Below are 13,802 nucleotides of genomic sequence, written 5' to 3' on the forward strand. Positions count from 1 at the left end.
AAGCCTATTGTTCACAGCAGAACTTACTTCTGAATAGAACCGTGTGTGGTGTTGAGCTGTTTCTTTCACTTTTCTTTTTTGCAGTGTCTAAACTGGTGAGCCATCTTCCCAACAGCTTTGTACAATTGCTCTAGATCAGAGGTGGCCGCACTGTGGTTAAATACCAAACAGTCAAGACCTAAATAAGGGAGAGGCGGGGAAGAGAACTTCTTCCCAAAGATGTGTCATGAAGTTACGGCATTCATGAGCACATGATGCGCTAGTGAAGTCCCTAATTTAATTACCGTATACGTTGTGTGAAGATGTTATTTATTTATTTATTTGCTGGCCTTGAATTGGCTGGAGGTTGGCTATAAATTTAAGTAAAAAATAATAATAATCACCCCCTCCCCATGCCATTCTTCTGATTTTCATCAAAACCTCAAGTCTTCTTTTGAACTTTTAGAAACAGTGCTTGAAACTAACAAAGAGGTTTTGTGGGTATATGTATTATTAACTTCCTAAACCTCAGAAGCGCTGCTTATTGCTGGGGCCCCATTTTGTTATCAGAGATGGTTCTACTCAGAGATCAGAAGCCAAAGAAGACACTCCCCACATACATGTTACAAACTCATGAGGACAGAGGTGGTTCTGTCACACGTCAAGAGGATATGGCTTCCTCAAGGAGTAGACCTGCTGAGCTATTAAGGACAGCAGACTGGGAGACAAATGGGCAAAAACCACTGAGAAGGTCACCTGTGTATATAGATGGGGGAAGAAATGTTATTCTGTTAACACTTAAAGGTGAACCTGTCTGATTTGCACGTTCCAAAACAATACACTAGCCGAAATGCAGCCATCCTTCAGAATTCACACTCTGAATTGTGGTTTCCAGCCAAATTGAGGGGTTTTTTTGCCCATCCCCACCTGTTCACAAGCCCCACTGAAAGGAAGAGAAACACAGAAGCCTTTCTCTTGCACAAATATTGTTCATTTCAATGAGACCTGTGCAGGAGAATTTCCCACAGGACTGTGACACGTGTTAATGAGTGGGAGAGCCTGCTGCATGGATTTCCCATCACCAAAACATCTTGGGCCAGTGCTGCTCCAGATTTGATATGTATTAGGTATCCCTGAGCATAACGACAATACTTACAGGACTGTCTTTTTCCACAGAAGACAGCATTCTTCACCTGAGCCGCTCCCCCACCCCCACCCCTGCTTTCTGAAGTTAGGTGGGAGACGGGAACTTGTCAATAGTGGCGCCCTGGGTGGGGAATGCTCTCCACAGAGAAATTCACCTGGCACAAACATTGATTATTTTTTTCTACACCATGAAGCTGAAACAGTAGCACCCATAATGACGGGGGTATCACCAAGCTTGCAGGAAGGTTGTACAAGTACAAAAGGGTTGAGGGGAAAACAATAAGTTGTTTGGGGAGAGATGGAAAAGTGGGGGGGGAGGTGGTGGAATTGGGTGTGCTGCAAAAAGTATGTATGGAGGGGGGAAACACCTGAAACCTTGGAGACCTGCTGTTAGTGTTCTTCAGCCTTGCATCCTAGTATTGTCAGACTACAAGTCCCATCATCCCTGACTGGCTGTGGATGATAGGACTTGTAGTCCAACATGTGGGGACCCAAGGCTTAGGAACACTGGTGCAATAGACAAAACTGAGGTAGAATGACTAGTGGTTTGACTTTATTTAAGCCTACATATTCCACTGCCAACCCAAGAAACACACAGCCATGAATGAAAATGTTCACCAATTGGCAACTTTTATTGGAGTTATTCTGAATCACAGAGTCTCTTCAGAAGGAACACACACACACACACACACACACACACACACACACACACACACACACCAAAGAAAGGGATGGGAACAATACAGACAGACCAATCTCTCTCTCCCAAGGGTTTTCCACAGCCAGGTATCCAAGGCGGCCTTCCTTGCATCTTCACATTTGGGCCAATCAAGCTAGAGAGATGGGGGCTAGAGCAGAGATGTCTATTTTCTGACTAACAAGTGACATAACAAATAATGCATTTCTCCTAAGGGAAAAAAAATACTAAGGAGAAAGATGAGGGGGTCGTAAGCTGTAGCAATTGGGGAGCTTGTTCACAAGAGCACTTAACATGAATCAGTTACTCCTTAACACACTTACCCAACTTTATATTTGTTTTGTAAGCAGCATTATAAATAGTGGCAAGCGAAGGGCTACACTTTCAAAAGGCATTTGGAGTGGAGATTCTAATCTGTATTAGCAATTGGTATCTGTGTTAAATTGATATGGAACAAAAGTCATCAAACAAACAAGGAGGTTGGAAGGACACTCGCATAAACATGCACTGTGTAGTGTGTGGCATGAGTCACCCATACTTTAACCATGCCCATTGTGAGAACAAGGAAGGTACTACGATGATACTACGTTTAAAGGTCAACACATCATGCTAAGATGAAAACCTGCCCCAAAGATCAATCTAAGCACTGCTAAGACCTCCCTAGTCCAGGATCACTTCCACATGACCCATTTCTTGAGCATTCTTCTTGATTAGTTTGCACAAAGTTTGCAGGGAGGCTAGAAGACGTCAGCTGTTTATTGACCACTCATTATGACCTCTTTGTAGGGCAGTTATATGATAGTGCATCACGCAACTATTATCCCACACTTCTTGACACATTTCCCCATCGCTTCACTTAAATTTGCAGGTCTGCAATTGAACCTCACTCAAAGTAGCAACCATCTGCTACACACTTTTCATTTTGGGGGGATGGGGACCAACAGTCCTCTCTCACTGTTTGTCCCCCAGGACGTGGCATTCGTGGTAAACCACTTCATAGAATCATAGAGTTGGAAGAGACCACAAGGGCCATCCAGTCCAACCCCCTGCCAAGCAGGAAACACCATCAAAGCATTCTTGGCCTGTCAAGCCTCTGCTTAAAGACCTCCAAAGAAGGAGACTTCACCACACTCCTTGGTAGCAAATTCCACTGCCGAACAGCAGTATCTGAAGTGATACTTCTGAACATGGAAGTATCGCTTACCTATCATGGCCAATACTGTAGTCACTGATAGATCTAACTTTCAGCTCATGCTACCAATTGTACAAACAGAACCAGGAGTGTATTTTGGTACCCTAGGATGTATATGATGGCGGCTGTGCGACTACCACACCTCAACTGTGCATTTACAATGGTCTGTAGGGCCAAAGACATAACTTTTTATGTGGGAGATATTGTTAAACAGACTTGCAGAATGAACCATGGTGCATAATAATAGTGCGTAATAGAGAAACAGGAATACGCTTTGTCAGCCTCATGTTTATATTCTTCTAAAACAACTCCCTGTGTATTTCTCAGAGGATCAGTAGGGTGGAGTGTTCATGGGCACAATGAGAATGGATTTTCTTTGGCCTTACCTAAGGCTACTTAACGGGTCCATGGCAAAGATGAGATTTGAAATAAGGACCTTCTGGGTTGCAGTTCAGCCACTTAGCCCTCACACTATGCTAACAGGCATGAAGGTTCTTGGTAGCAAATTACTTTTATATATTCATGGGCATCGCTGCCCCCTTTTACCATTGCTCCTTGAGTTTTTTGGTTCCGTTTCGGGTTATAAAAAAAAAAGACTGTGAAGCTTCAGGGCAAAGGAAAATATCTGGGTAATATTTGAGCCCTTAGGATATGGCAGGCTACAGAAAAGAAGAATTTTTAAAAACCACCTTCCCATCACCCAACAGCTACTTTTTTTTTTGCTTGATTATCATTCCTGCTTCTCATAAACTCTGAGGTAGATTTCACATAGAGAAATGGAAGAAAGGTTACAAGTTGGAAGAGGTGCATTTTCGGCCTTGTTCCACAGAACGTGGCTCTCTTCCTACTCAGAAAATCCCCAAATAATCAGTGAAATAATGTGATTTGTGTGGATGAGGTTTTTTTTCCGTGGCTAATTTTCAGGTTCTATGTTAAGGGAAGGTCCACACAACATGACTGTCAAGCAGAAGTCCCTTTAAAGACCCCCATTGGGTGAGTTGCGCCTGAGAGTACAATGGCCCACAACATTTCTCCATGCTACCCAGAGCCTTTGTGATTTGGGACCATTTGCAGAGGCATCAATGGTACTGCCTGAGCTTTGAACTGATCCGTTTTGTAGCAACAACTCACCCCCCCCCCCCATTTTTTTTTTAAAAACGTGGGGTCTCCATGTGGAAGCTGTGATGGGTATAAGAGCCCTTCGTTATAAGAGTATGTGGGAGATGCATGGCTAATAATAATAAGAAGAATAAGAATACCCCACCCATCTAACTGGGTTTCCCCAGCCACTCTGGGGGCTTCCAACAGAATATTAAAAACACGATAAAACCATGATAAAAAAACTTCCCTAGATTGCAGATAGCGTGGGCTTGCTCTGGCTAAAGCAGAGGCAGCCCACACCATGAGAACAGTGAGAGACTTGCCTCAGGTTGATTTGGGGCACCATTAAAGGGCAGCAGAGTGGGAGACTGACAGACCTGGCTCACTGGAAGTTCTCCTGTGCAGGCATCATTGCAATGAATAGGAGGTACACACACCCCAAATGCCCCTCTGCACTGCTACTTACTAGAGGGAAGCAGGGAAGGGTTCAGCCCCTGAGACTTTGAGGAGACTGAAGGAGAGGGTGGGGACAAAGGGTCTGAAGACTGTCCATGGGGTTCAGCTTCCAATGAAACACCTCTCATAGAATCACAGAATTGCAGAGTTGGGAGGGACCCTGAGGATCAGCAGGAATTCATGAATACGCAGCTGTCCCGTACGGGGATCAAACCTGCAACCATGGCATCATCAGCACTCCACTCTAGCCACCTGAGCTTTCCCTCTATTTGGGACAGGCAGGAAATGATGGGCTGGGAATCAGACCAAGAACTTGGCTTGCAAGCGCAAAAGGACTGATATCCATGAATCCTAGTCAACAGTTGTTCTGTCTCCCCTCGCTCCTTTTACTGCATCTCCGGGGGGGGGGGGGGAGAAGGTTGAAGACATGGGTCTGTCGCCAGCACATCTAGTTTACCAAAGAGGAGCTCAATAAAAGGATGGATATAATGCTGACACATGGGCTGGGGAGTCAATATTGGATGAAAGTGGTGGAGGAGGAATTGCCCGTTGTGACAGATCATAGTGCAGACGGGAAGAGGAAGAAGAGGGAAAAGGTATGTTTGTGATGGACTGAATTCTTTGAAAAAACGAGCTGGGGTGGACTGCTAATTGTTTTCTGGGAATAAGGGAGAGAGAATAAAGGAGCTATTTTTTTAAAAAAAACACGAAACCTTTCTATTCTACATTTCATTTTTAAAAATTCTACTCTCCTCTTAGTTCCCTCATGGATTGGACAGTGAGCCACAAAGACCCATGCCTGTCTGCCACTGTGCATTCTGAGCCCTTGGGATAAGGCAGGCTATAAATCTCAGCACATACATTGGCTAGTAAAGAACGTGGTGATAGGAAGACAGTTGCCTCAAGAGAAGAAGTCCCATACAGATCTTTTTGTTTTGTCTTGTCTTACCAAAGCCTGATGCATGGAGAGGCTGTTCAAGGAGACACTTCTCACAATACAGAGGCACCTTATGTCCAGAAGCGACAGAAGAACTGAAACATGCCAATTGTTTTAGATCAGTACAGAGAAAGATATGCTCAGTAAGGCCAGAGAGGGAGAGAGAGAGAGAGAGAGAGAGAGAGAGAGAGAGAGAGAGAGAGAGAGAGAGAGAGAGAGAGAGAGAGAGAGAGAGAAACAGTGGATGTTAAAATATGGGAAGGGTGTTTACATTTATGCAGTTGTCAAAAACAGTGTCAACATGCTGTCATTGCAGGAGAACAGTGGCGCAGAATGTGGCAAGTACACTTCTTGTTATACTGGAACTAACTACCCAAAGCAAGGTGAGAAGTTGTTTCATGAGAAAGGTGGAAGAACAGTCGCCAAAAGAGAACACAGACAGTCACGTGAGGACGCTTTCTGGAGCTCAACTCAAGTCAGCAGTGCGCATTTCCTCCAGTGCCAACTCACAAGAGACCAGCAAGGAGGAGGAGAGGAGCAGCTCCTTTTGTGGAAAAGACAAAGAAAGAAAACTTTCGTGTGTTTTAATGTCCAGTGCAATAACATAAGAACATCCATGCTACACCTCTGGAAGTTGGCTCTATTTCTCAGCAGCATCGTTAAAGTGGGCTTTTAATGTAAAAGACCAAGACACTTGAACCAGCAGTTGGAGGCCAAGGCTTTCTGTGTCTGATAATTAATGGTCAACAAGGAGTGAGGCCTGAACGTCCTCCTTAGTAGCAGAAAAGGCAGGGAGACTGGGCCCACTTGGGACTTTCCTGCTTGCGGGAGGGGCACAAAAACGAAACCTTCCGATTTCTTTCACCTGAGTGCCAGGCTGTCACCTCAGCAAGTCAAAGAGTTAGTTCCTTAGCCCATTTCCCCTGCCCCACCCCCCAAAAAACACACACACACAACCCCGAGAGATTTCTCCTACCCTGAGATCTTCCAGAGACACCCAAACCAGAAGCACATAGATAAGAGTCATCCTCTTCCCTCGGTTCTGAGCGTTCAGATGGAGAGCGGCGGCAGCATGCTCTGTCTGCTAAGCCTGGCCGAAGCGTATTTCTCGCCTCCTATCCCCACAACCTCCATGACTGGTTCAATCACTGGAGAACTATTGCAGGCCCTACTCATCAAGAGCAGGAGGAAGAGGAAACCCACTTTAGAAACCAAGGCAGAGAAGAGGGGAGAGACGGAGAGGCAAAACTCTTCTTCCGGTTCAGTCTACTGGAGACTTGGAGGTATTTTAGAGCGGGCCCCTGTTGCACCACCACTTTTCATGCAGCATCCAAGTCGGGTGGGTGGGAGGGGGTGGCCTGGGGAGTGAGGTGGACGGGTCTCACTAAGGAAGCCGGAAGAGGAAGGGCGTGGCAGGTGTGCAGGCCTCAGATCTTACTGTTCTCCAGGTGTGAATCAATGTGTTTTATCAAAGCGTCATCTGGGTAACCGATGGGAAAGGCCACCTGGCAGAGAGGGCAGCTTCGGATGTCAGAGTCCACCGTCTCCATCAGCAACTAAAGGATACAGGTCAGGGAAGGAAGTAGATGAGAGAAGACATCATTTTAAAACAAACAAATCTAGGACAATTAATTGCTTGTTAAAAGTAGATATCTTAAGCGTTCTGGAGGATAAAAAGCTGGATCCTTCCTAACATGTGTCTGATCAGCAGTGGCTCTGTGGAAGGGCTTGGCTGATCACAAAGAGTGGAAGGGAAACGGTTTTGCTGCGGAAACTGATTGGCTTCTGTCACAGAAAAGGCAGGGGGGGGCAGCACGGCAGGGAAACTCTCTGGGAAACTCCCACAGGGGATGTACAGCTCAGTGAATGGTGATTTTTAGAATCCTCTGCACATCCCAGCGGGAGTAAAAGACCCACACAATAATATGGTAGCATCATATATTCATAGCTGCCAAGTTTTCCCTTTTCTCACGAGGAAGCCTATTCAGCATAAGGGAAAATCCCTTTAAAAAAGGGATAACTTGGCAGCTATGCATATATTGCTTGCTATATTGACTGCAGGGATAAAACGGCAGACAACGTATTCATTAAAATGGCGTGTTTCTATATAGCAGCAACTACCTGTGAGTTTATATCAGAAGTTTACATTTATGAATGACTGAGAAGCAGAGCACCTGCACTCAAGACAAGCTGGGAATAAAAATACAGAATGAAAATAGTTCTGATATCTTAATGTTTCATTACTCCAGAAGACTTAGGATGCTCCAACACAAGGGCCTCTTTCGCATTCCCCCTCTGGTATTTTCCAATTTGCTATTGGTTTTGCTTCTGTTAATGCTTAACGCAATTATCAATGTAACATAATTTTACTTTAACCTGAAGCAAACCACTTGTCCTCCACACTCACTGTTAAAATTAGGTGGTGCACGGCTGATTGGCCTCCAGCCAACCCCTTCCCTTCAATTAAGATAAAACAAAACTGGAAGACTTGCACACAATCTAGGCATCGTATCATGCTCATTCCAATTGATGAAGAAAACGATTCATTGGTTCCTCTTCCAGGAGGACCCAAAACCTCTTGATTCTTCCAGGCAACTGGATGACCTCTGCTGCCACTCCTCATAAGCGATGAAGTGCTGGAGAAACATCCCCCAAACTCACCCACCCCCCTACAAAATGGAATATTAAAACAAGGGGAGTGCTATAGTAGGGGTGGGGAACCTCTGACCAGGAGCCAAATGTGGCCCTCCAGGTTTCGCCATATGGCCCTCAGAACTCTCCCTAACCATAAACCCCCACTCCACAGGCCACATGCCTCACTAGCCCTGCACCCAATTGCAAATGCTTTTGCTTGGCTGGAACACAGCCTCTTGCGTCTCTGGATGGAGGATAGAGAGGTATCTGGGAATGTGCATGGAAACAACTCTCCTGTACAATGGCAGAATCTGCACCTGTGGCTCCGCCCACTCCTGCATGTGGCTCCGCCCACTCCTGTCATGTGGCTTTCAGAAGGCTGTCCAGAATGGAATACTGAAAATGGCTCCCTACCCCTCTTGCTACAGAGCTGATGTGGATATACACTCAACCACACAAATAAACTAATGCCGCGCTCACACACGACGTTGTTGTCACCATAGCTGCCAAGTTTTCCCCTTTCTCGCGAGGAAGCCTATTCAGCAGAAGGGAAAATCCCTTTAAAAAAGGGATAACTTGGCAGCTATGGTTGTCACCAAAATAAAATATGTTGTATTTTCCCATTTAATCTGGATATATTCCTTCCGGGGAAATTCCAGTATGTTAAAGCACACCCACTCCTGCTGCTAACACCCATTTGTGATATTTCATCAACCCATTTACAGTATTAATCCCCCTTAAAGCCGAATAGTACCATTTTAACCCCCAGAGCAATTTAAAAACCAGTCCCTCTTCCCAGGGGACTCTTGGGACTGTAGTGGCTCTGTGAGGGGAATAGGGGGTCTCCTAACAACTCTCAGCATCCTTAACAAACTACAGCTCCCAGGGTTCTCTGTGTGATCTGTGACTGTGATTTTTCAAGCGGAGGTTGCCTCGCTAGACGAATTCGTTTTACGAAAAATTCATCTAGCGAATTGCGGTTTCCCATAGGAATGCATTGAAATTCAATTAATGCGTTCCTATGGGCAAAAAAAATTCAAAAAAATTTCAATGCATTCCTATGGGATTCGCTAGACGAATTTTTCGTTATAAGAAAAGACCCGTGGAACAAATTAAATTCGTCTAGCAAGGCACCACTGTAGTGCATTTGAACTGGAATGATGGAATATAAACATCACTGGTGCTGCTTACATTGATTGAAGGCCAGGACTGGGCATGCTCAGCCCTGGAGTACGAGGCATCAGTCCGGTGTGTGGAGGTGTCGGGGATGGGGAACCCTGCACAGAAGGAGGCGCAGCGGATGCCCCCCGCTTCAGGGCTGGGGGGACTTGGGAGGGCCCAGTCGTCTTCATCCGAGGACTGCTTCTCAAAGCGCAAGTGCTCCTCGAAGGCGTCTCTGGCGTAAACTTCGCCGTAGGGACGGTGCTTTGGTAAGGTGGAAGCTTCCGGCTGCAGCCAGAGGGAGCGGTTCTGCTGGTACATAGCCGCGTCGCTCACCTCCGAGTAGCTCCGGCGACCCTGGAAGCTCGCCTTGATGTGGTGGCTCAAGGGTTTGGAGTAGCCCAGATCCAGGATGCTCCTCTCGCCACCCGGCGACCTGTGCTGCGAGGTGATGGCGGGGGAGGAGCAATTTGGGCCCGGCGAGCAGCGCTGCGGGGCAGGCGGCTGGGCGGGCAGCGGGGCAGGCGAACGACGCTGTGAGGCGGGGGACTGGCAAGGGGGCGGCGCTGGGGAACGGCGCTGATGCGCAGGGGACTGGCAAGGGGGCGGCGCTGGCGACCGTCTCTGCAGGCCCGGAGACTGGCATTGAGGGGCGGAAGAAGATCTCCCTTGCTGCGCTGGAGACGAGCACTGAGGACCCGGAGATCGGCGCTGCTGAGCGGGGGAATGGCGCTGCTGTGAATGGGGAGAGTGCCGCTGACCTGGAACAGAGCAGGAGCAAGTCAGAGAAGGATCCTGCTTCGACACTGAGAAGCAGTAGTTGCTCTGAGGCTGCACTTCCCCACTCCCCCAAATAGCTGTCTGCAAAACCAGCCAGCAAAACACCTCCACCGCCATATTATTTGTCTGATTTGTACCAGTAAGACAGGCATGCCCAACCTTCGGCCCTCCAGATGTTTTGGACTACAATTCCCACCATCCCTGACCACTGGTCCTGTTAGCTAGGGATCATGGGAGTTGTAGGCCAAAACATCTGGAGGGCCGCAGGTTGGGCATGCCTGCAGTAAGAGGTCTCTTATGAAATAAGGAGAGCCTGCTGCATCGTGGCCAATGGTCCATCTGTTCTCACGGGGGCCAACCAGCATGCCTGTGGGAAATCAGGAAGCAGAGCATTTTCCCCTCCCGTGGTTTCCAGTTCCAACTGCCTTCAACTGTGGAGGTGGAGCATAGCCATCATTTGACTATGCGCTGAGCCAAGAAGTACTTATAATAATAATAATAATATACAGTGGTACCTCGACATACGAATGCCTCGACTTCCGAAGGTTTCGAATTATGAAGTTGGCAAACCCAGAAGTCTTTTTGCTGCGTGCGCATTCTGCGCATATGCAAAGCGCAAAATCGCGCTTTGCGCATGCGCACAATGGACGCTCCGACAACCGAAGGTTTCGACTTACGAAGAGCGCCGCGGAACGGATCGCCTTCGTAAGTCAAGGCACCACTGTAATAATAATTTATTATTTAAACCCTGCCCATCTGGCTGGGTTTCCCCAGCCACTCTGGGCGGCTCCCAACAGAATATTAAAAACACGATAAAACATCAAACATTAAAAACTCCCATAAAGAGGGCTGCCTTCAGATGCTTTCTAAAAGTCAGAGAGTTGTTTATTTCCTTCACATCTGAGGGGAGGGCGTTCCACAGGGTGGGCGCCGCTACCAAGAAGGCCCTCTGCCTGGTTCCCTGTAACCTCACTTCTCTCAGTGAGGGAACCGCCAGAAAGCCCTCGGAGCTGGACTTCAGTGTCCGGGCTGCACAATGGGGGTGGAGACGCTCCTTCAGGTATACTGGGCCGTGGCTGTTTAGGGCTTTAAAGGTCAGCACCAACACTTTGAATTGGGCTCGGAAACGTACCGGGAGCCAATATAGGTCTTTCAGAAGCGGTGTTATATAATCTGGGCGGCCACTCCCAGTCACCAGTCTAGCTTCCGCATTCTGGTTTATTTGTAGTTTCCAGATCACCTTTAAAGGTAGCCCCAGGTAGAGTGCATTCCAGTAGTCCAAGCAGGAGATAACTAGAGCATGCACCACTCTGGCGAGACAGTTTGCAGGCAGGCAGGGTCTCAGCCTGCATACCAGATGGAGCTGGTAGACAGCTGCCTTGGACACAGAATTGACCTGTGCCTCCATGGACAGCTGTGAGTCCAAAATGACTCCCAGACTGCACACCTGGTCCTTCAGGGGCACAGTTACCCCACTCAGGACCAGGGAGTCCTCCACACCTGCCCACCCCGTCGTCGTCCCCCAAAATCGTACTTCTATCTTGTCAGGATTCAACCTCAATCTGTTTTTAAAAAGTCCCAAATCTTCCAACATTCAGCTTCACTTCCAACATTCAGCCTTGGGTTCTTGTGTTATGAGAGAGGGAGTAAAACTTTACTTTCTCAGTGCCGTGGAGAAAACCGATCCCTTGAAAATCCATGGTCCGGAAGCAATACTTACAGATCTGGTTGGCTTCTGATTTTGAAGAAGGACCATGTAAGCCAAGACTGAAGCAACATTTACTCAACCCCATGCTTGCAGAAATGTAGCCTGGGCATGAATCTATTAAGGGGCTGCCAGCTGATATCGTAAGTCCAGGGGACTAGATTCATTGGTGCAATTTCCATTCCAAGCCACATGAGGGTCCTGCACGTTTTGCTCTTGCCAATCACAGAGTCAAAATGATTAGCAAAATGTGATGGGGGTCCAATGCTGTGCCTGCAACATGTGGCTTTGCTCTCTTGCTCAAATGCCTTTGAGCTACTTGCTGGGAGCGGACAGTGAAAAACCCAAGCAGGCTGCAAAAAGCTCCCCAAATGGGCAACAAAATGGCAAACACAATTCAACCAACCTATGTATAAAGTGGTGTCCTAACTTTATATATGCACCGGTGAAGGCTCAACTGGCAGTAACTAACCAGAAAAGAAGATCCTCGACTCATGCTGGAAAGGTCAAGGAAAATATCGACTTGGTGTGCAGCAGTAGTGAAAGCTACCACTGAATGTCACTGAAGCCACATGCTGGGGAGCAACAGAAGGAAAGGGCTTTGCCATTACAGGATAATGGGCTATAGCAGCAGTAGCCAATGTGGTGCCCTGCAGATGCTGTGGGCTAAAACTCCCATCAGCCCTGACCATTAGCCATGATAGGGGTTGAAGGCCAACAAACAGCATCATCATCATCATCCTCATTTATATGTTGCCCATGTGACTGGGCGGCTTCCAACAAATTACCACATTCAGCACAGGAAAACACCACTCATTTAAAATGTCCCTATACAGGGCTGCCTGCAGAGGTCTTCTAAAAGTCAGACAGTTGTTTATTTCCTTGACATCTGACGGGAGGGCGTTCCACAGAGAGAGTGTCGCTGCCGCAAAAGGCCCTCTGCCTTGGTTCCCTGTAACGTCACTTCTCGCAGTGAGAGAACCACCAGACGGCCCTCAGTGAGCTGGACCTCAGTGCTGAACGATGGGGGTGGAGACGCTCCTTCAGGTATCCAGGGCCAGAGGCCATTTAGGGCTTTAAAGGTCAGCACCAACACTTGGATTTGTGCTCGGAAATGCATCAAAAGGGTACTACTCTGGCTACCTCTCAGCAAGATGGACCTTTGGTCTGATTCACCACAGCTCTTCTTTTATTTTGAAGTTCGGACTGGTGGGCAGACTTTCCTTGTCTTTGGCCCTTTCCAGTTCTCATACTCACACACACACACATCACACACACACACACACACTCGCCTGGTTTCACTTTAGGAACTGCGTATTATCACAGCTCCCTCTTCCTCTGATCTGCTCCCAAACCCCGTGTTTCCCCTGACTTTTCCCTCTCCCATGCCCCACTCACCACCATTGAGGGCCTGCTCTTGCACAAGCGTCCGGAGAATCTGGCTTTGGAGAGAACTCAGGTTCCTCAGGCGGCACAACTCCTCAGTCAGCTCCGTGTAGGCAAGGGCCAGGTTTACCCTGACAAAAGAGGGGGAAAGGGGGAAAGCCCCGAAGGCATATAAACGGCAGCCTCTGCAACAGGAGGCACTTTCTTTGGAGGGTGGGAGATGGGCGAGATTAACACAACCGCTTTGGAGGCAACCTTTGCCATCTGTTGTAAACTTCAGTGGGTCACCACCGGCAGAAAGTGAATGCAGAATAGCCACCCTTCCGAACCTTCCACCTGCAAGCCAAGCTTCCGGATATGAACGCCACAGTAAAACAAATCAATCTAGCAGTGATCCACTAAACTGGGAGCTGGGCCCATAGTCAGGGCCAGCGCCAGTCTTCAGGGACCCCTCTGCATGGTACTGCTGACCATCCCTCTGCCAGTGCATGTATGCCCCTCCCCCCCACGACCCAATGCTGCTGTTGCCATGGCAGTGGTAGCAACACCACTTACTGCACTCCTTGTCTGGCTCCTGAATGGCTGTTTCAGTGCCAGGAAGGCAGGACAAGACATTTCACTAACCTCC

The 13,802-nt window shown here is 47.8% G+C and overlaps 1 protein-coding gene across 1 annotated transcript in view; it reads right to left on the reverse strand.

Moving 5' to 3' along the window:
* Positions 1-1,736: 1,736 nt before the first annotated feature.
* TBKBP1 (TBK1 binding protein 1) overlaps positions 1,737-13,802 on the reverse strand; it is a 61,997-nt gene continuing 49,931 nt past the window's right edge. The window contains exons 8-10 of the mRNA XM_035136308.2: positions 13,187-13,305; positions 9,334-10,064; positions 1,737-7,064 (exon numbers count right to left, since the gene is read on the reverse strand). Of these exons, the coding sequence (XP_034992199.1) occupies positions 6,936-7,064; positions 9,334-10,064; positions 13,187-13,305 (979 nt within the window). The 3' untranslated portion in view covers positions 1,737-6,935. The remainder of the gene's footprint in view (positions 7,065-9,333; positions 10,065-13,186; positions 13,306-13,802) is intronic.

The sequence above is a fragment of the Zootoca vivipara genome, chromosome 13, assembly GCF_963506605.1.
Source record: "Zootoca vivipara chromosome 13, rZooViv1.1, whole genome shotgun sequence".
Classification (NCBI taxonomy): Eukaryota; Metazoa; Chordata; class Lepidosauria; order Squamata; family Lacertidae; genus Zootoca; species Zootoca vivipara.